Here is a 20153-nt window from a genome sequence, read left to right as displayed (position 1 = left end):
ATTAATGAAACAGATAGAGAACCCCCAAATAATCCCACATAAATACAGTCAACTGATCTTTGACAAAGAAGCAAAGTCAGTACAGTGGAGCAAACATAGTCTTTTCAACAAATGGTGCTGATACAACTGAACAGCCTCATGCAGAAAAATAATCTAGACTTTACTCCCTTCACAAGAATTAATTTGCAATAGACCACAGCTCTAAATGTAAGACTTAAAACTTCTAAAAGATAACATAAGAGAAAAAACAAGATGACCTTGGATATGGTAATGACTTTAGATACAACACCAAAGTCATGATCCATGAAAGAAATAATTGATAAGCTGGACTTCATTAAAATTAAAAACTTCTGCTCTACGAAAGACACTTTTAAGAGAATTAGACAAGCCACAGACTGGGAGAAAAATATATGCAAAAGACATATCTGATAAAGGACTGTTATACAAAATATACAAGGAACACTTAAAAACTCAACAATAAGAAAACCAACAACTTAATTAAAAAATAGGCCAAAGATCTTAGACATCTCACCAAAAAAGATATGCTGATAACAAAAAAGCAAATTAAAAAATGTTCCAAATGCAAACTAAAACGAGTCACTACACACCTACTAGAAAGGTCAAAACCCAGAACACTGACACCACCAAATGCTAGTGAGAATGTGGAGCAGCAGTAATTCTCACTCATTGCTTGTGGGAATGCAAAATGGTGCAGCCATTTTGTAAGACAGATTGGTGATATCTTACAAAACTAAACATATTCTTACCATATGATGCAGCAATCACATTCCTTGATGTTTAATTTACCCAAAAGACCTGAATACTAGCACACAAAAACCTGCACATGGATGTTTATTGCAGCTTAATTCATAATTGCCAAAACTTGGAAGCCACCAACATGTCCTTCAGTAGGTGAGTGGATAAATAAACTGTGGTATAGCTAGACCAAGTATTATTATTCAGCCCTAAAAAGAAGTGAGCTATCAGCCATTAAAAGCCATGGAGGAAACTTAAATGCATATTGCTAAGGGAAAGAAGCCAATCTGAAAAGGCTACTTACTGTATAATTTCAACTATATGACATTCTGGAAAAGGCAAAATTATGGAGACAGTAAAAAGATCAGTAGTTGCCAATGGTTGAGTGGGAGGGATGACTAGGCAAATCACAGAGGATTTTTAGGGCAGTGAAACTACTCGGTATGATACTATAATGGTAGATATGTGTCATTATACATTTGACCAAAACCATAGAATGTACAAGACCAAGACAGAATCCTAATGTAAACTGTGGACTTTGGGTAATTATGATGTATGAATGTAGTTTCATCAATTGTAACAAATTTACCCCTGTGGTGGGGGATGCTGGTAACAGGAGAGACTGTGTGTATGTGGGGGCAGGGTGTATATGGGCAATCTCCATACCTTCCTCTCAATTTTGTCATGAACCTAAAACTGCTCTAAAAAATGTATTTAAAAAATGAATTATTGGTATATTGAACAATATGGATGAATATGAAAATAGTTATGCTGAGTGAAAGAAGCTAAACCAAAAAACAGGAGTATATTCTCTATGATTCCATTTAAGACTAGAAAATGTAAACCAATCAAACAGTGATAGATCACTGTTTGCCTGAGGACAGGGGTCTGGGAAGGGCTAGACAGGGATTATCAAGGGACATGAGAGAACAAGTCCATGTTCGTTACCTTGATTGTGGTGATGGTTCCAAGGGTGTATATGATAATATATGGTGTCATGGACGTATACATATGTCACGACTTACCAAAGTGTATAGTTTATTGTATGTCAATTATAACTTAAAATTGTTTTTAAAAATGTGAATTGATTATAAGTTAATGTCAAAATAAGAAAAAAATTAACCCTCGGTAGTTAGTCTGTGTGGTGGATATTCAATATAGTGAAATGCTCCATGAAGAGACGCTAAGGATAAGATAGGTAAATAGGATGATTTCTGAAAAGAAAACATTATGAATACCTGGAGGATTAGGGAGTTAGAGGAGGTAGAATGAGAAAGCATTTAAGTTAGGACCATTTGAGGAACTGTATCCTTTTCTTACTTGTGTGAGTCAATACTTGATGCTTTAGTAAAAAAGTAATTTTTTCCTCTTCATCTTACCTTTCAGTGTTTCTTTTGCATGTAACCCTTCCTGAGTATTTGGGAATAATTCAGGGTGGTTGTCCCTGGCCCAGCTGTAATATGTTTGAGTCCAAAGCATAAATTTTCAGATTCCATCTCTTAACTGAAAATGCCACTTACCTTAGTCTGCCTAATCCCCATGGCTTGTTCTCCTCAGTCCTACACACCTCCAAGCAACGAGTTCAAGATCAGCATGAAACTGGAAGCTCAGGACCCCAGGAACACCACATCCACCTGTATTGCTACAGTCGTTGGACTGACAGGTGCTCGTCTCCGCCTGCGCCTTGATGGCAGTGACAACAAGAATGACTTCTGGCGGCTGGTTGACTCAGCTGAAATCCAGCCTGTGGGGAACTGTGAGAAGAATGGGGGTATGCTGCAGCCCCCTCTGGGTGAGTAACTAGACCCATGCTCTCCTTAGCCAATCTGTTCTTTTCCAAAATTGTACATGCCATTATGGGAAAGCCTAAGACCCCCTGCCCATCCCTTCTTTTTCATATGGCCCAAAAGAAAAGGCCCACACAAAATAAAATGAGCTGTAAAACCTGGACATCTCCCCCTCTACATTAACTTATGACATCCAAGCAGCTCTCAAACTCCTTTTTATAATAAAAAACCAAACCCATCATTCTTCTTTGTTAATTCTCATTAACCCTGAGAGAATGGAAGGAGCATTAATCTGCCTCAAAAAACCATAGAGCTTTCACCAGATTCTACAATGATAGCAAGAGGTGAGGGGAAGATCTCCCAGCAGAAAGGATGACTGTTATAAGGGCCCCTTATTGCCTTTCCCCTAAATTCTCACATGGTCCTGGGAGTTTTCTCACTTTAAGTTAATTATCCAATATAAAAAGCATTACTTTACTTAAACTAATAACTCCCCCTAGTTTTTTTTCCTCAAGATCAGATTCACCTTTTTTTTGGCCTCAGTATACCTGAGAGATTTAGCCAATGTCTTCAGTTACTATGAGTCATTATTGCAGTGATTCTCAACAGAAGATAGAGAGAGATGGGCTATGGGCTTTGGGCTATGTTCCCATCAGGAGGCTTGGCTAGATTAATTGAGCATTAGAGGACATGTACTGTTCGAAAGAGCTCCCCACGTGGTTATTTAGCATTTTCCCCCATTAAAAAATTATTTATAATGTAAAATTTCAAATATACAAAAGTAGAAAGAATAGCACATGTCCATGTGTCCTTTATCCTTGATAATTATCAACACAGCGTCAGTCTTGTTTTCTCTGTACCATTACACTGCCCTGCCCCCTTCTGCCCAACTGCCCAAACATAGGATCATTTTATCATTAAATATTTAGTATATATCACTCACAGATAAGATTTTTAAACATAATTATAATAGCATTATCACATGTAAATAAACTAATGATAATTTTTAATATCAACAAATACTCAGTGTTTAAATTTTCCCTATTGTCTCTGTCTCTCTCTCTCTCTCTCTCTCTCTCTCTCTCTCTCTCTCTCTCTCTCTCTCTCTCTCTGTCTTTATTACAGTTTCTTTGAATTAGGATCCAAATAAGATCCACATATTGCAGTTGGTTGATGTGTCCCTTAAATATCTTTTAATCTTTGGGTTTTCCTTCTCTCTTAAATTTTTCTTCCAATTTATTAAGTTGAAAACCTAAGTCATTTGTCTTCATAATTTCCCACCATTAGATTTTGCCAATTGTACCTCTATAGTATCATTTAACATGTTTCTCTATCCTCTCTTTCCTAGAAATTGGTAGCTAGATCTAGAGGCTTGATTAGGTTCAGGTTCTGTTTTTTCATAAGAATATTTTGTAGATGGTGGTGTTTACTTCTGTTAGAAAGCATATGAGGTCTGACAATTAAGTTCACGAACTTTGTTGCACCGATGTTGCTAACCTTTTTTGATATCAGAGCGATTATTCATTATGAATTTGTACCAACTGGACAAACAGTTAACCAAGTTTACTATTTGGAAGTGCTGAAAGGGCTGCGTGAAACAGTTAGACGACCTGAACTTTTCACCAACAATTCATGGCTCTTGCATCACAACAATGCACCAGCTCACATGGCACTGTCTGTGAGGAAGTTTTTACCCAGTAAACAAATAACTGTATTGGAACAGCCTCCCTACTCATCTGATCTGGCCCCCAATGACTTCTTTTTTACCCGAAGATAAAGGAAATATTGAAAGGAAGACATTTTCATGACATTCATGACATCAAGGGTAATACAGTGACAGCTCTGATGGCCATCCTAGAAAAACAGTTCCAAAATTGCTTTGAAGGGTGAACTCTAGATGCTGGCATCGGTCCATATCTTCCCAAGGGGAGTACTTTGAAGGTGACAATAGTGATATTCAGCATTGAGGTATGTAGTGCTTTTTCTAGGATGAGTTTGCAGATTTAATTGTCAGACCTCGTATATGGTCTGATTGTCTCTCATTATAATATGCGTATGTAGCAGTCATTACTTGATCTAGACCACATTGCTTGTGGTCTAGATCAAGGGTTGATAGAGTTTCCTAACAGGTCAAATGGTAAATATTTCAGGCTTACAGGCCATAGATTCTCTATTGCAGCACTCAACTTTGTCTTTATGATGCGAAAGCAGCCATAGACAATATGTAAACAAATGGGCAAGGCTGTGTTCTAATAAAAGTTTATTTACAAAACGGGTGGCCAGCCTGCTAGCTGTAGTTTGCTGACCTCTGATTTAGAGTCATCAATGTACTATGCTTGCAAAATGGGAAATTTTAATCTTATCATTCCAGCCACATAAATTAAGTGGAATACACCTATTAAAATAAACTTTTATCAACCATTTGATTATTCTTAGGCATATCATGCAAGAAAGACGGTTTAAATGCTTAATTCTTTTCTTTATTTACCAATTTTCAAAATTATGAATTGCTTTACTAATATCCTCCAAACATGTTTAAGGAGGGTTTGGTGGTGGTTGTTTAGTATCATAAATTCAAGGATTCATACATATTTGATGTGTTTCATTTCATTGCGCTAATTGTTTTTATTGATTCTTGAATTGTTTCATTTTGGCCTCATAGGAGCCTCATCAAGCTGATTCCTGTCTCTTTATTTGATAGCTCTCTTGGATTTTTGGAATTTCAAAATGTTCCTTGCTTATTGTGTACATTTCTTGCCCCAGATATGGAATCAGCTATTTCTTTTAGGTGTCTAGGCTCCTTTTAATGGGAAGTAGTATTTAGAGACCATATTCTGAGCACTAGAGTGCTCAATGCCAGTGGGTTGGTCATTTTTTCTAGATGTTTTTGGTATAGAAAGGTAGGAATATCCTTTATTTTTTTTTTTAAGATAAAAAAGTCATTCGTTCATATTGATCCTTGCTACTAAAATTCAGGACATTGGTGTTTTTACTTATTTCATCTTTATTCTTTTAAATCTGTATCTCCTTTGTACCACAACAAAACTCTAATTCTCTGTGTCACTAACAAAATAATTTATTTGCTTTATCCTAAAATACACATACAATAGTCTCAGGATAACAATACCAGCACTACCACCATTATGAGTACTAACAGTGTTTGAGTTATTTGCATTTCTTTTTTTCTTATTCTCAGGGAAATACAGTCAAATAATGTGCTACAAGATCAATTGGATTAGTTTCTCTCTGGGTAGCAGTGCTACCAATTTGATATAAGCCTAGATTGACTTGTTTCATTTTATTTTTGATTTTTAGATTGCTTTTTAAAAATTTTACTTTATAACTACATAAATGATATACATTGTTTGTAAAGTCAAATCTATAAAACAAAATATACTCAGAGAAATCCCCTTCATTCTGTTCCTTTCCTCTGCCATAGGTAACCACTTTCTTTTATAGTTTATAGTCAATTTTTTAAAATATAAACAAATATATCTGTGTGTGTATGTGCGTGTACATATATAGATGTGTATCCTCCACCTCCTTATATACGTGAAACATATTATACATACTTTTCTCGACCTTGCTTTTTTCACTTAACAATATGTCCTAAAATGACTCCTTAGTAGTATGGGAATATTCATCAGTCCTTTTTATAGCCACATGGTTAGTGGATTAGTCTCAACCTACTTTATGAATTATTTAGAAGTATCTTGAGAGGCTATTAAAAAATATAAGGTTCCAGAGATAATGGTGACCATCTAACTCAAAATCTTTCCATAAATTCTCCATAAATGTACAGATCAAAAATGAGAGGAAATCAATTCACCCATAACTCATGCCTAAACATAACTAGGAGTCAAGAATATCACAAATTTCAATTAGATGTTAGTCTACATGTTCAGATACAAAAATCTGAAACCAGTACAGCCAGTACCAGCTTCATACCAGCATGGAGAGTTTTATGTAGGTGAGAACTGCATAAAAAAAAGAGAGAGCAGTAGGGGTTTTACATAGCCAAAATTACCCCCAGAAAAAGATAATTCCATTCAGAGTGGAAAATACTGAGAATAGAGCTAAGACCTACTGGATGAGAGCATTGGCTACTGGTGAATCAGGAGGAAAAGAGTAAATTGAAAATGTAGGGGACTAGAGATAGCAGCCTTGGGAGATAACAACCTTTGAGGGAAAGGGAGACTTTAATCCTGAAGGAAGAGAGAAGGAAGTAAGGGGTAGTAATTTATACAGGAAAAAAAGAGAATCAAAATCAAACGACATACAATCTTCCCATCCCATCCTAAAAAGGGTCATCTACTAAAGAAATTGCATTTCACTATGCCAGCAGAACTCATGATTTGAGATTCCTGCCAAAATAGAATTTCCTATTTTTTTGCTGGTCCAGGAAAATATAAGACATTTCAATGGATTACAAAACAGCAGTCAAGGGGGCTGGCTGAGTGGCTCAGTTGGTTAAGAATTGGCTTAAGAGCGTGAGCTCTGAGCAACAGGGCCACCGGTTCGATTCCCACATGGGCCAGTGATGCTGCGCCTGAGCTGAGCTGTCGCTGAGCTGCCAACAGGTGGCAGGATGACTCAGCTGGTGTAACAACAAGATTGCTTGTTCGATGGTAGGCTATGCCCACCTTCAACTAAGGCTGAACTTGGCACCTTGAGCTTAGCTGCTGCCCGGATGGCTCAGTGGATAGGGCATGCGCTCTTAACAACAAGACTGCTGGTTCGACTCCTGCATGGGGTGGTGGCTGCATCCACCCGCAACTAAGATTGAACACAGCATCTTGAGCTTAGAGGCCACAAGCTGCCAACGGGAAGCCAGATGACGACTGGCACCCTCCACAATGAAGATTGAAGAACAACAACTTGGCTGGTCTCCTTCCCCAATTCCTCAACACTGTTCCCCTCCCCCAATTCTCCAATAAAATCTTTTAAAAAAAGAAAAGAAAACAGCAGTCAACATCCATAAAATGTTCCTATAGACAAAATACAGAGGATGAGGATAAAACCATTTTAACTACTGAAAATCCTACTGCCAAAATCAATGACTAACCAGAGGAAAGCTCTTACACAACCACCGAATTTGAATTAAACAAGTATTGATAGATATGTAAAAATACTGAGAATCATAAACTTTAAAAAGCAGACTAGAAATGCACAGTAGACAAGATATAAAAATAGAATTCTCCAAAACTCTAGGGAAAAAATGAAGAAAGACATAAAATCTCAATTGAAAACTCAATTCCAGGGTGCCAAATGAGACAATAGGTTCAACTGAAAATATAATAAGGGATGTTGAGAAGAGAAATAAAAATTGCCAAGAAAATAAAAATAAATATTTGAAAGGTCAAAAAGTATCAGAAAGGAACTGATAGATATAGAACCTAGTCAGCAAAGATCTAATGTGTATATGTATGTGTATGTATGTATGTATAATTGAAGTCCCTGAAAAAGATAAACAAAACAATGGAATAGAATTAATACTTAAAATTATAATACAAGAAAAATTTCTAAAAATTAAAGACCTGAACCTACATATTGAAAGAGCCACCTTATTTCTGAGAAAATAGATTCAGATTGGTCAACTCTAACACATACTCTAGTAAAACAAGTACTCTAAGAATAAAGAAAAAGTCCTCCAAGCCTCCAGCACAAAGGCCAAATTATATACAGGGGAAAGAAAGTCAGGTTTGCATCATACTTCTCAATAGCAAAATACAAAAAAAGATGAAGTAAAGCAATATTTTCAAGAAATTCAAGGGGAAAAAAGTGAACAAGGATTTCATATCAAGACAAGCTGTTCTTCAGGTACTAAGATGCTTAATGAAACAGTTTCAACATGCAAGAACTTAGGAAATCCTGTAACCCCAAGCCCTTCCTGAGGAATTAAAGAACTTCATCCAAAAAAGAGATGACCAATCTAAAACAAAAACAGAGGTAGGAACAAGAGCATAGTATGTGTATCAGTCTAGATCCAATGACGAGAGAAAATCCACAGAGTAATTTGAACACAGAAAGTTTAATTGTTAACTATAACAGAGGATTAGAGTAATGAGGAATTAGCTAGTCAAAAGGAAAGAGAACTCTAAAGAATATAATAGCAGACACAAAGAGGGGCCACTACATGGGTTGAGAGTCCCCTCCCCCATCCTCAGAGCTGAGCTGTAGACCTTGTTAGAGGGGACACAGCCATGGCTCACTGGACGAGAGAAGTCACTGGTGCCACAGTAGTGGAACTTGCTAGAAATTTGCCCTTGAGGGCTCTGGGAAGCTGTTCGTGGAAAGGTGTCTCTCTGGAGAAACTCTGCTGCAGTGGTTACTTAAGGTAGGGAAGCTGCTGCTGGCCACTGGTTACTACTTGCTTCCATGCACTGCAGGAAATGGGCAACAGAGAAGATTGGAGTGCTGAAGGAGCCTGCCAGGCAAAAACCCGGGAACCAGAAAGCACACCCCTTTCCAACTGTAATATGTTTAGATGGGATCAAAGGATAGCGCTTAAAACTGATAAGCCAAATAATAGAAGCCAGAATAGGGAAAAGTAATTAAGGACATCATAAAATATGTTAGTATTAAGGTAACTACTAAAACAAAATTCCAAAACTCCTAACTGCCAAAGGAAAAAAAATATCAAGAAATAGACCACACAGAGAAAGAGATAAACTAATTATGGAAAACACAGGAAATAAAATGAGTTAAAACCAAATGCATAATTTATATTAATAAACACAAATGGTTTTAACTCAACTGTAAAAAGAAAAATATTTTCAGATTGTTGTTCAAAGTTAAATCCAACTTTATACTGTGTACAGGAGACATACTGAAAGTAAAGTGAATCAGAAAAGCTAAAAATAAAACAGTGATCAAGGGTATACCGAGGAAATTCAAATGATATAACAGCGGAGGTTGCAATTCTGATGTTAAACAAGGTAGAATTCAGACCAAGATGCATTATACAAGACAAAGAAGCCACTTTATAATGCTTAAAGGTGTCATAATTCACAATGAAATTGTAATAGTTAAATATATTTCAGTACCAAATTACAAATCATCAATGTTCACAAAATAGAGATTATGGTAGATGCAAAGAGATATACAAACACACCAATAGGTGACTGGACATTCTCTCTTAAGGTAACACAGGCTAAGAGGACAAAAAGTAAAGGTATTGAAGACTTTAATGAATAAGGTTGTGTGTGTGTGTGTGTGTGTGTGTGTGTGTGTGTGTGTATCAAACTATATGGCCTAGCAGATGCCCTTCCACTTTGAAATTTAAAACTCTTTAAACAACTCTTGCTTGAAAAAAGGTAAATGTAAACCAAAATTGTAAAATTCCTAAAACATATGAATAAAAATCATATATCAGAATTTTGAGATACAATTAAAACAGTGGTTGGAAGAAAATTTATAGCCTTAAATGCTTAATATCAATAAAAATGAAAGGATAAAAATTAAGCCTTTAAATGCCCAACTGTAAAAGCTAAAAAAGAGTCATAATACAAAGAAAATACAAAGAAGAAGGAAAAATAAAGATAAAGATGAAAATTAATGGTATAGAAAAAATAGAAAAGCAGTAAATCAAAATACTGGTCCTTTGGGAAAAAATGTCAACAAATTACATAAATCAATAATTAGCTCATAAAGAAAAAGGAATAAGCACAGATACACAAAAATAGAAATGACAAAGAGGAAATAGCTCTATGTAAATAAATTTGAAAAGCTAGGTGAAATGGAAAAATACTATTTGTGAGAATTGACCCCACTAGTATTACAATGTTTAAACAGATATATAGGAAACATAAGTTTTCGAAGAACTGTACCTACAATAAAGCACCATGTGCAGATTATTTTACAGGGAAACCCTACAAAACCTAAAAGACCAGATAATCTCAATGCTACTTAAGTTGTTGTAGGTCAACAATACCCAACAGAACTTTGTGTGATAATGGAAATGTTTTGTATCTGTGCTGTCCAGTATGGCAGTCACGAATCACATATGGCTGTTGAACACTTGAAATGTGTCTATTGCAACTAAGAAACTGAATTTTTAATTTTATTTCATTGTAATTTAAAGCTTAAAAGCCTGAATGGCTGGTGGCTACTGTGCTAGACAGTACAGTTCTAGGTCATAGAAAAAGTAGAAAAATATCCAAATACTTTTTATGAGGCACTTAGAACTTTGATACCTAAACTTGATTTAAATACACACACACACACACACACACACACACACACACACACACGAGTCATGTATGAATATTGTTAGAAAAGTCCTAAATATAAAATATTAGGAACTAGAATTCAACATATTTAAAACAATAATTCATTATGGCAAAGTAAAGTGTTTTTTCTGATTATGAAAAGAAGACCTAACTTTAGAAAAATCATTAATGGAATTCACCATGTTAAGATAAGGAAGAAAGTCATATGAACTATGACAAAATTCAGTACACTACTGAGGACTCACATTTCCCGATTTCAAAACTTTTATTGCAAAACTACAGTGCTTAAGGCATTGTAGTATTGACGTAGAGATAGACATATAGATCAGTGTATTAGATTTGAGAGTCCAGAAATAAACCCATACATTTTTGTTCAATTGATTTTCAACAAAGATCCTGAGACAATTCAGTGGGAATTTTCAACAACTAATGCAGGGACGACTGGATATCCACATACAAAAGAATGAAGTTGGACCCTCCCTCCACACCATATATATAAATTAACTACAAGTGGGTGCTAGAACTAAATGTAAGAGCTAAAACTATGAAACTCTTAAAAGAAAACATAGGAATAAGCCTTGGATTAGGCAATAGTTTCTTAGATATGGCACCAAAAGCACAAACAGCAGAAGAAAAACTAGATAAATTGGACCTCATCAAAATGAAAAGCTTTTGTGCTTTTAAGGACACTATCAAGAAAGTGAAAAGACAACCCACACAGGAGAAAATAGGTAAATCCAGAGGCAGAAGCAGTTTCCAGGGACTGGGATGAAGGGAGAAATGGGAGTGGCTGCTAATAGATATGGGTTGCTTTATGGAAGAGAGATGAAAATATTCTAAAATTAGATAGACTGATCTTTGCACAACTCCAAAAAGCACTGAATTATATACTTAACGGGATTTGGGTTATCTCAGTAAAGCTGTTTTTTAAATCACCTATCTATTCAACAAATAGTGTTGGGAAAACTAGATATTCCCATGCAAAAGAATAAAGTTGGACCTTCACTGTACACTATATATAATAATTAACTCAAAATGGATCAAAGGCTTAATTGAAGGAGCTAAAATTTATAAAACTCTTAAAAGAAAACATAGGGGAAAAGCTTCATGACATTGGATTTGGCAATGATTTCTTGGATATGACACCAAGAGCACAGGCAACAAAAGAAAAAAATAAGTTAGACTGCATCAAAATGTTAAAAATTTTGTTCATCAAACAACACTATCAACAGAGTAAAAAGGTAACTCATGAAATAGGACAAAATATTTGCAAATTATATATCTAATAAAGGGTTAATAACCAGTGTGTGTGTGTGTGTGTGTGTGTGTGTGTGTGTGTGTGTGTATTCTGAACATATATATTCTGAATATATATACATGTATTCTGGTTATTAACTATATGTACATATATAATCTTCAATACAAGACAAAAAAAAACCTCATTTAAAAATGGGCAAAGGATTTGAATACATATTTCTCTAAAAAAGATATACAAGTAGCCAATAAGCACATGAGAAGATGCTCAACATCACCAATCATTAGGGAAATGCAAATCCCAACTACAGTGAGATACCACCTCACATCCATCATGATAGATGCCTACTATCAAATAAATAGAAAATAACAACTGTTGGTAAAGACATGAAGAAATTGGAATGCGTGTATTGCTATTTGAGGATGTAAAATGGTGCGGCCACTATGAAAAACAATATGGCAGTTTCTTTAAAAAATTAAAAATAGAATTTTACCATATGATCCAGGAATTCTACTTCTAGGTATATAGGCAAAACAATGAAAGCAGAGATTCAAGCAGATACTTGTATAACTATGTTTAGCAGCATTATTCACAGTGACCAAAAGATCGAAGCAACCCAAGTGTCTTTCAACAGGAGAATGGGTAAACAAAATGTGATATATACATATTGGGTTGTCGGAAAAGTCATGACGTATTTTTTCTGTTTTTCATTGCAAAAATGCGTCATGACTTTTCCGACAATCCAATACAATGGAATATTACCCAGCCTTTAAAAGGAAGGAAATTCTGACACATGCTACAGTGCAGCTGAACCTTGAAGACATTATGCTAAGTGAAATATGCCAGTCACAAAGGACAAATACTGTCTAATTCCACTTGTATGAGGTACCTAATATAGAGAAATTCACAGAGACAGAAAATAGAACGGTGGTTGCCAGCAGCTGGAGGGAAAGGGGAGGATGGAGAGCTATTGTGTAATGGGTACAGTTCCAGTTGGGGAAGGTGAAAAAGTTCTGGAGCTGGATGGTGGCGATGGTTGCACAGCAATTTAAATGTACTTAATGCCACTTACTTTTGAGAAAGGGGAAATAAGTGTGTATATGTACACATACACATATTTACATGAATTTTTTTATATACTTAGTTTTATAAAAAGAAACACAGGAAAGTTAATCCAGAAAATAATGAAAAGGCCACTTATTGGGAGTGCCTCGGAACATGTTGGAAATTATAGGAATGAGAGTGACACTTCTCTGAAAAGACCCTTTTATATTCTTTTGACTTTTGAATTATGTAGTTGTTTTACTTAATAAATAAAATTAAACCAAAAAAAGATGAACAAAGCATATCCTAAACTTGATTACAAACTGAACAGTGTATCAAGTAGATATTATAACCACATTGAGAAAAGAATTAAATAACCTGAACACTGAACCTTCACAGTACACCCTTAATGGGCATATTTTAAAGAAAAAGTGGAACTGTGAAGAAATTCTGACTTCTTCGTAATATTGTTAATGGCTTTGCCATAAACTGAAACTATTTTGCATGTATTAAAGATAGAGCATATAAGTAAACAATATGGAATGGGGGCACATGAAGAAGAACCGTGCACTGTAGGATTTGATCGGAGATATCTGTATGAACTCTAAACTTTAACATATAAATACATTTATTTGTATGTATCATATGTGTATATTTTCCAAGCTCTGTCCATTGAAAAGGGCTAGAAGCAGTGACATCTCAGAGATACTTAAGGCAATGAGCACACCTTGATTTTGGGTTAGAATGGGTTTCTAAATCCCTTTCTCCACTAAAAGGAATCAAGCTCCTTGGAGAAATGGCTGATTCCAAGGCTGAGCAGAAGAGAAAATATAAGGTGAATCTGGAACATCTAATTATGCCAGAAAGCAAAGTCTCAAAGAATGATGGGGACATTTCAGAAGGAAGGACACAGGAGCCAGCTTGAAGGGGCTCTTACTAACCAAAATTGAAACAATATGAGTATAAAAAATAATAAAAACAAACAGTGATAATAGCATCCATAGTCCCTAGTGATACACAAAGGGGAAAAAAAATCAAAAGTTGAAAGATCTTCTTTACAGAATGCCAGCTAATAAATATAAATGGAATGATAGACAATTACCATTTCAGTTGATTTGGGAAGGATAATCAGTGAGTGCTAAAACCAGAGGGTAAAAAAGCTTATTGGAGAATGGAATATCCACATAGTCCCAGAGTTTCTTCCCACTGATTGCCTATTAATTATAAAGGGAAATTGCAGTGACGAAATCTGTCAGTCACCCCCTACTTAACAAGTGAACAAATTTAGTATCACCAACAGTTTGACGAACTGAAATTATGTGCCTCTTGAAATAATGCAGTGAGAAGTACTCAGTATCACTTGTATAGTATTTTTGTCAAAACTGTTTAGCATGAATGTAATTTAATCAAGGAAACAATCAGAAAAAATCCAAATTGTGGGACATTCTGTAAAACAGCTAGCCCAGACTCTTCAAAAATATCAATTTCATGAAAAACAAACAAAAGGCAACAGGGCTATTCCAGATTAAAGGACACTAAAGAAACATGACAACCAAATGCAATATGTGATTCTTGATTGGATCTTGTATTTAAAAAATTAAATAACTATAAAGACTAGTTTGAGGACAATTAAGAATATTTTTAATAAAACTATTGGGTATGATAATATTGCAGTTAAAAGAGAATGTCCTTGTTCTGGGGACAAATGTACTGACATATTTAGCGGTGAAGTGTCATGATGTCTCTGACTTTCACATAGTTCAGAGGAAAAAGTGTGTATAGATATATGGAAAAATGTGGCAAAATGTATTAGTTATTGCATCTAGGTGAAGGATACATAGTTGTTCATAAACTGTTTTTGCTACTTTTCTCTAGGTTTAAAATTTTTCAAAATAAAAAATTTTAAATAAATTATATATATAATTATACATATGTATGTGTGTGTGTTCATGTTCCCCAGGCCTCCTCTGGACCTCTCCCCAGAGTTGCTGATCAGAATCTCTAGGTAATGGGGCTTGGGATTCTGCATGGTAAATGGCTCTCCCGAGACTCTTAACGCAGTTGGTCAATATTTGGGAAGCATTGCTCTCAAAGAACACTTCTCCATTAAAATCTTTTATGGTGTGTGTGCGCGCATGTGTGTGTGTGTGCGCACGCGTGTGTGTGTTTTCTGTTCACATAGGAACATTCCTTACTCCCTTGTAGAGTCCTCTAGGGAAAACTGGTAGAAGGGTAGAATGATTTACAGGTGACGTCTCAGTCCTGCCAACCTTTTCCTCACATCCCATTGTTTTACTGACCTCTTTTACTACTCAAGATTGATTATTTCTTCCAAACAGGGCTGTCTGGATCACTAGTTCTCAAACTTGGCTGCCAGTTAAAATCGTTTAGGGACTCTTAAAAATGTCAGTGCCTAGGCCTTAGATCTGTAAAATTAGAATTTCTGGGGTGATACTGATGTATCTTTTAATGCTTTCCAGGGGATTCCAGTGTCCAAGTTTGAGAGTCACTGGTCTAGAGAAGAGGAAGCTGGCCTCTGGCGAGGCCCCAAGCCAAGTGTGTCAGGATCCCAGTACAAAGTGCCTACTCAGCAAGCTTGGTCATGTGCTCTGGTGTCTGTGTAGTGCACTGCCTTGAAAGGAACGGTTTGCATGTTCCTGTCACTCATCAGCCTTCTCATTGGCTAAGTAGCCTCCAGGACCTGTCAATAAAAAGGAAGGTTTAAAAAGAAGCGTAACTGAGGGTTGCTAGTTGGGAGGGGGTGGGGATGAAGGAGAAGGGGAAGGGATGAGACAATACAAATTGGTAATTGCAATATGGCCTCAGGGATAGAACAAGACAGTCTGAGGAATATAATCAATAATGTTGTAAATATTTCTTAGGGGGCCAGATGGACTCATGTCCTGTTGGGGAGACCACTTCATAGTCAGTGTAGAGGCCTGACCACCGCACTGTATTTCTGAAAGTGATGTTGAATAATAATGTATGTCAACTATAATTATATATACATATAGTCACGGGACGTGGAGTAGAGTGTGGGAATGGAGTCAGTGGAATTGTAATAGATAAGTATGATATCGGGGGTGGGAGGGCAGTAGATGGGGGAGGGGGGTTGTTTCTTTTGAGGGGTGAAAAGGATAACTATTGCATTATTCTGTACACCTGACACTAATAATAAAAATAAAAAATAAAAGGAAGCATATCTCATGTTCTGGTCACAGAAATTTGAACTCTGTTTATAGAAATTTTTGTGGGGGAGGGGAGGAACAAAAAGAAAATTATAGAGAAGTAATTTTAACTATGGTGGCTTAAATGTTTAAAAAGTTAATTTTTAAAATATTCACCAAACACCCTTTTTTCTGCAGCAAGGCTCCTGGCATTGGGTAATACCAGACCATCTGTACCTGTGCATATCTCAAGATTAGTCACAACCGCCACCCCCCAGTTAAACTAATCTGAATTTGTGTTTACATGTGTATATGGGGGTGTAGCAGCAAAGTGGTGATAGAGTCCTGTCACCTAGCCGTCTTTCCCCAATACAGCCACTTCTTCCTCCTGGAAGACAGTTTGTTCAGCATCTTTCTTCCAGTTCCACTTCTTGTTTCTCTCGCTCTCGGGGCAGAGTTTAGAGAGATCACCAAACCTCGGTTTGGAAGCACTGCTTTAATTCAGTGTCCTCATCTGACCAACACAGATACAGGAAAAGGAAAGTGAGTTGTCCAAGGTTGTAACAGTGAGTTCGTGGCATGTTTCTGTACATGTATTTGTATATATCTACATGCATGTAAAGCTCTGGGAGGAGAGAATGAGTTGGGACTGTCATTGGAACCATCTTGACAGCCACAGAGTCCAGTGACTTCACCAAACTTGGAATTATTATATAAAGACAATGGCGGGATGGGGCAGAGGGCCCATAACATTGGTCCCTGGTGTGAGTGCTGTTCTGTTACCTGCCACCAGAGGGCATGAACTATTATTAGATTCTAGACCTCTTGATCTACATTTAAGTCCGGAGCTTCACCAGGTCACTGTTAAGTTTAAACAGCTGAGCCCTAATGTATTCAGTGGTCCCACCATCTTGAGAGCAACTGGAATCTCTTTATAACTGGTTCCATGCGAATAATTTTGAGGTAAGCACAAAACACTTGCAGGGTGCCTAGGTTTAGAATTAAAGAGACCTGGCTTTGTAATGTTAGCTCAGCCACTTACTAGTTTAGTCATGTGGCCACTGGTACATTGCTTTACTTTGACTTTTAATCTTGAGTTTCAATTGCCTCACCTGCCAGATCATTAATAAACTCTGCCACACATGATTTTTGTGAGGATTAAATGGAATCACATGATAACGCATCCATCAATTCCTGGCAACGATTGAGTAAGTGGAGATTTTTTTTCTTCGTTTAATAAAACTCTTATGGAGCTTGTAGTTGGAAAATACGTACACATTACAAGGAAAAAGAAAGAAAATTCAGGCAGTGATATAAGAATAAATAAGAAGGGAGCAGGATTTTGGAGGCTGTTTTGGGTAGGATAGTCTAGGAGCTGAAATTTCATCAAAGAGCTATTAAAGATTTAAGGTAAAGGAAGGGTGTTTGAGGCAGAGGGACACAGCTTGGTGTGTCTGAGGAACAGAAGGACCAGTGAATGGGGGGGCAGGGGGGTGATAGGAGATGAGTTATGAGACGCATGCAAGTTCCAGATCATGTAAGTCTTGTTAACATGCATAGAATTTACATTTATTCTGTGTTATGGGATGTGAGCATAAGAGTGCTGTGATCTGATTCATATTTTAAAACACGAACATTCTGGCTGCTGCTGTGTGATAACAGACAGTAGGAGGCAAAAGCAGAAGCTTGAGAGTCTGTAGACGGCTGTCCCAGTAGCCTAGACAGAGCCTGATTGTGGCTGAGATTGGGGTGGTTAGTAGTGGGCGAGAACTATAGAATGGTGAGAAATGGTTTGATTTAGGATACACACGATGGAAGAGCCATCAAGACTTGCTGATTAATTGTATTTGAGGGGTAATAACAAGGGAGGAATCAAGAATGACTTAGTCTAGGCTTTTTGGTCTGGACACCTGGGCTTAATAAGTGGTACCATTAACTGAGATGAGATGACTGGAGGAAAGAACAAGTTTGTAGGGGGTAGCAACATCAAGAGTTCTGTTTTAGACTTGCTCATTTTGAGATCTCTTGACATCCATGTTGAGTTATAGAATAAGGCAGTTGGAAATATGAGCATGAAATTCAGGGCAAAGGTTTGGGCTGGAGATATAAATTGGCAATCTATTTGACAGGAAGATGGTAGGGAGCAAGAAATAGCCAAGCACTGAGGTACCCCCACTTTCAGAGGTGAGGGTTTCTTACCCACTTCTCCTTTTCCTTGCAAACACCCCAGGCCATTGTTTAATTTGAGGATACCCTTAAATTACTGTTCTTCTTCTTCTTTCTTTCACAAATTTATGACTCTAACTCTTTTACCAAGAGAGATGGTGTGGAAGGACTGAGTGATGAAATATTTGAACATATTAATGTGAAGATTAATAATGAAGTCTCTGGAGACAGAGGACTTGGGTGTATATCCTACCTCTACTATTTACTAACTTAGTAGCCTTGGATAGTTTACTTAATTTCTCTACCCTCAGTCTTTTCGTCTGTAATAATAAAAATAATAGCCAGCATTTTCTAACACTTATTATATACCAGGTAGCATTTCAAGTCCTTTGCATGTATGAACCTATTTAATCCTTAGAAGAACCCATTGAGGTAATTACTATTCTTATCCCCCTTTATTGTTGAGGAAACCAAAGCCAGAGAAGGGTTTTGTAATTTGCCAAAAGTTACACACCAGCTAGGTGTCAGCTAGATTTGAATCGAGGCAGCCTCGCTCCAGAACCCATGCTGCTTTTCTCATATCTAATTCACAGAGTCGTAGTAGTGATTAAATGAGATAATGCAGTTAACGAGCTTAGCACATGGAGCCTGGCCCATAATTTGTGCATAATCAGTGTTTCCTTTGGGAGGCAGCACGGAACCAGATGAAAAGTCCTGGGCTCTAGCCTAACTCTGCAAGAGCGATTTACAGGACCATAAACAAGTTTCCTAGCCTGTCTAGACTTCAGTCATCTACAATACACAATCTTTACAATATATGGCCTCTGAGGTCCCTTTCAATGTTAAAATTCTTTCAGTGAACCTCCCCAAGACAGATTATGGATTCATTTTAATTTGGAGAAGTAGAGGGATCCCCACATCACCTTGGGGGTGGGGAATAAGGTAGCTCAATCATTCCATTCCATGGCCAGGTAGTTAGAGCCATGCAATAGATGTTCCCAACAAATCACATAGAATTAGGGTTGGGGTTTTTCCAAAACAATAAAAAACTAGACAAGCAAAAAAATAAGTGATGGCAGTTTTAGATTAAGTGATAGGAACATCCATATTGCTGTCACCCTTACTGATGTGAGGGAGCTACCCTAAGAAATCTCCTGACCCTGGGAAGCTTGACTTAGCCTAGCCAGCTTTGAGTCTAAAAGTTTAAATCATGGGGGGTCATTCTTTTCTTATTTCCATATTCTTCTCTCTTCTCACCTCTTCACCTTTAATTTTAGTTATTAATTAACACTTAGTCCCCAAAGCTGATCCTTCCTATTTCATTTTACCTGCACACTGATAGTTTAACATAGTGGCTAAGAAATTAGGCTTAAGGGCCATCATGCCTGGGTTTCTATACTGTATTTATCATTTGTTCACCTTGAAATCTTAAGCAGTTTACTTTGTACCTCTTTTCTCATCTATAAAATGAAGATAATATCTGCCTCACTGGGTTGTCCTGACGATTGAGTTAGCCAGTGGAAAGTGATTGGCACAATGTAGCACACAGTAAAGTAGCTCAGTAATATCAGATACTATTAATATTATTTCCAAGCTTTGGCGCGGCTTGTCGGTTCTTCTGTCAGGAAAGAGAAAGCTCAGGTAGACTGGGAGACTATGAAAAAGCAGTATGTTTTGGTGTTTCAAGATAGAGGGTTGAGGGCCGGCCGAGTGGCATGTTGGTTAAGAGCTGGCTTGGGACGCCAGC

At 36.8% G+C, this 20153-nt stretch overlaps 1 protein-coding gene across 8 annotated transcripts in view; it reads left to right on the top strand.

Moving 5' to 3' along the window:
• Positions 1-20153, top strand: part of SCMH1 (Scm polycomb group protein homolog 1) — a 151864-nt gene that overhangs the window by 61632 nt on the left and 70079 nt on the right. For all 8 annotated transcript variants that reach the window (XM_019643795.1, XM_019643799.1, XM_019643800.1 and 5 more), the window contains one exon: positions 2314-2548. In XM_019643795.1, coding sequence (XP_019499340.1) covers positions 2314-2548 — 235 coding nt within the window. The remainder of the gene's footprint in view (positions 1-2313; positions 2549-20153) is intronic.

The sequence above is a fragment of the Hipposideros armiger genome, unplaced genomic scaffold (genome assembly GCF_001890085.2).
Source record: "Hipposideros armiger isolate ML-2016 unplaced genomic scaffold, ASM189008v1 scaffold_82, whole genome shotgun sequence".
In the NCBI taxonomy this organism is placed as follows: Eukaryota; Metazoa; Chordata; class Mammalia; order Chiroptera; family Hipposideridae; genus Hipposideros; species Hipposideros armiger.
The sequence above is the reverse complement of the archived record's forward strand: the minus strand, read 5'-3'. Positions and strand labels throughout refer to the sequence as shown.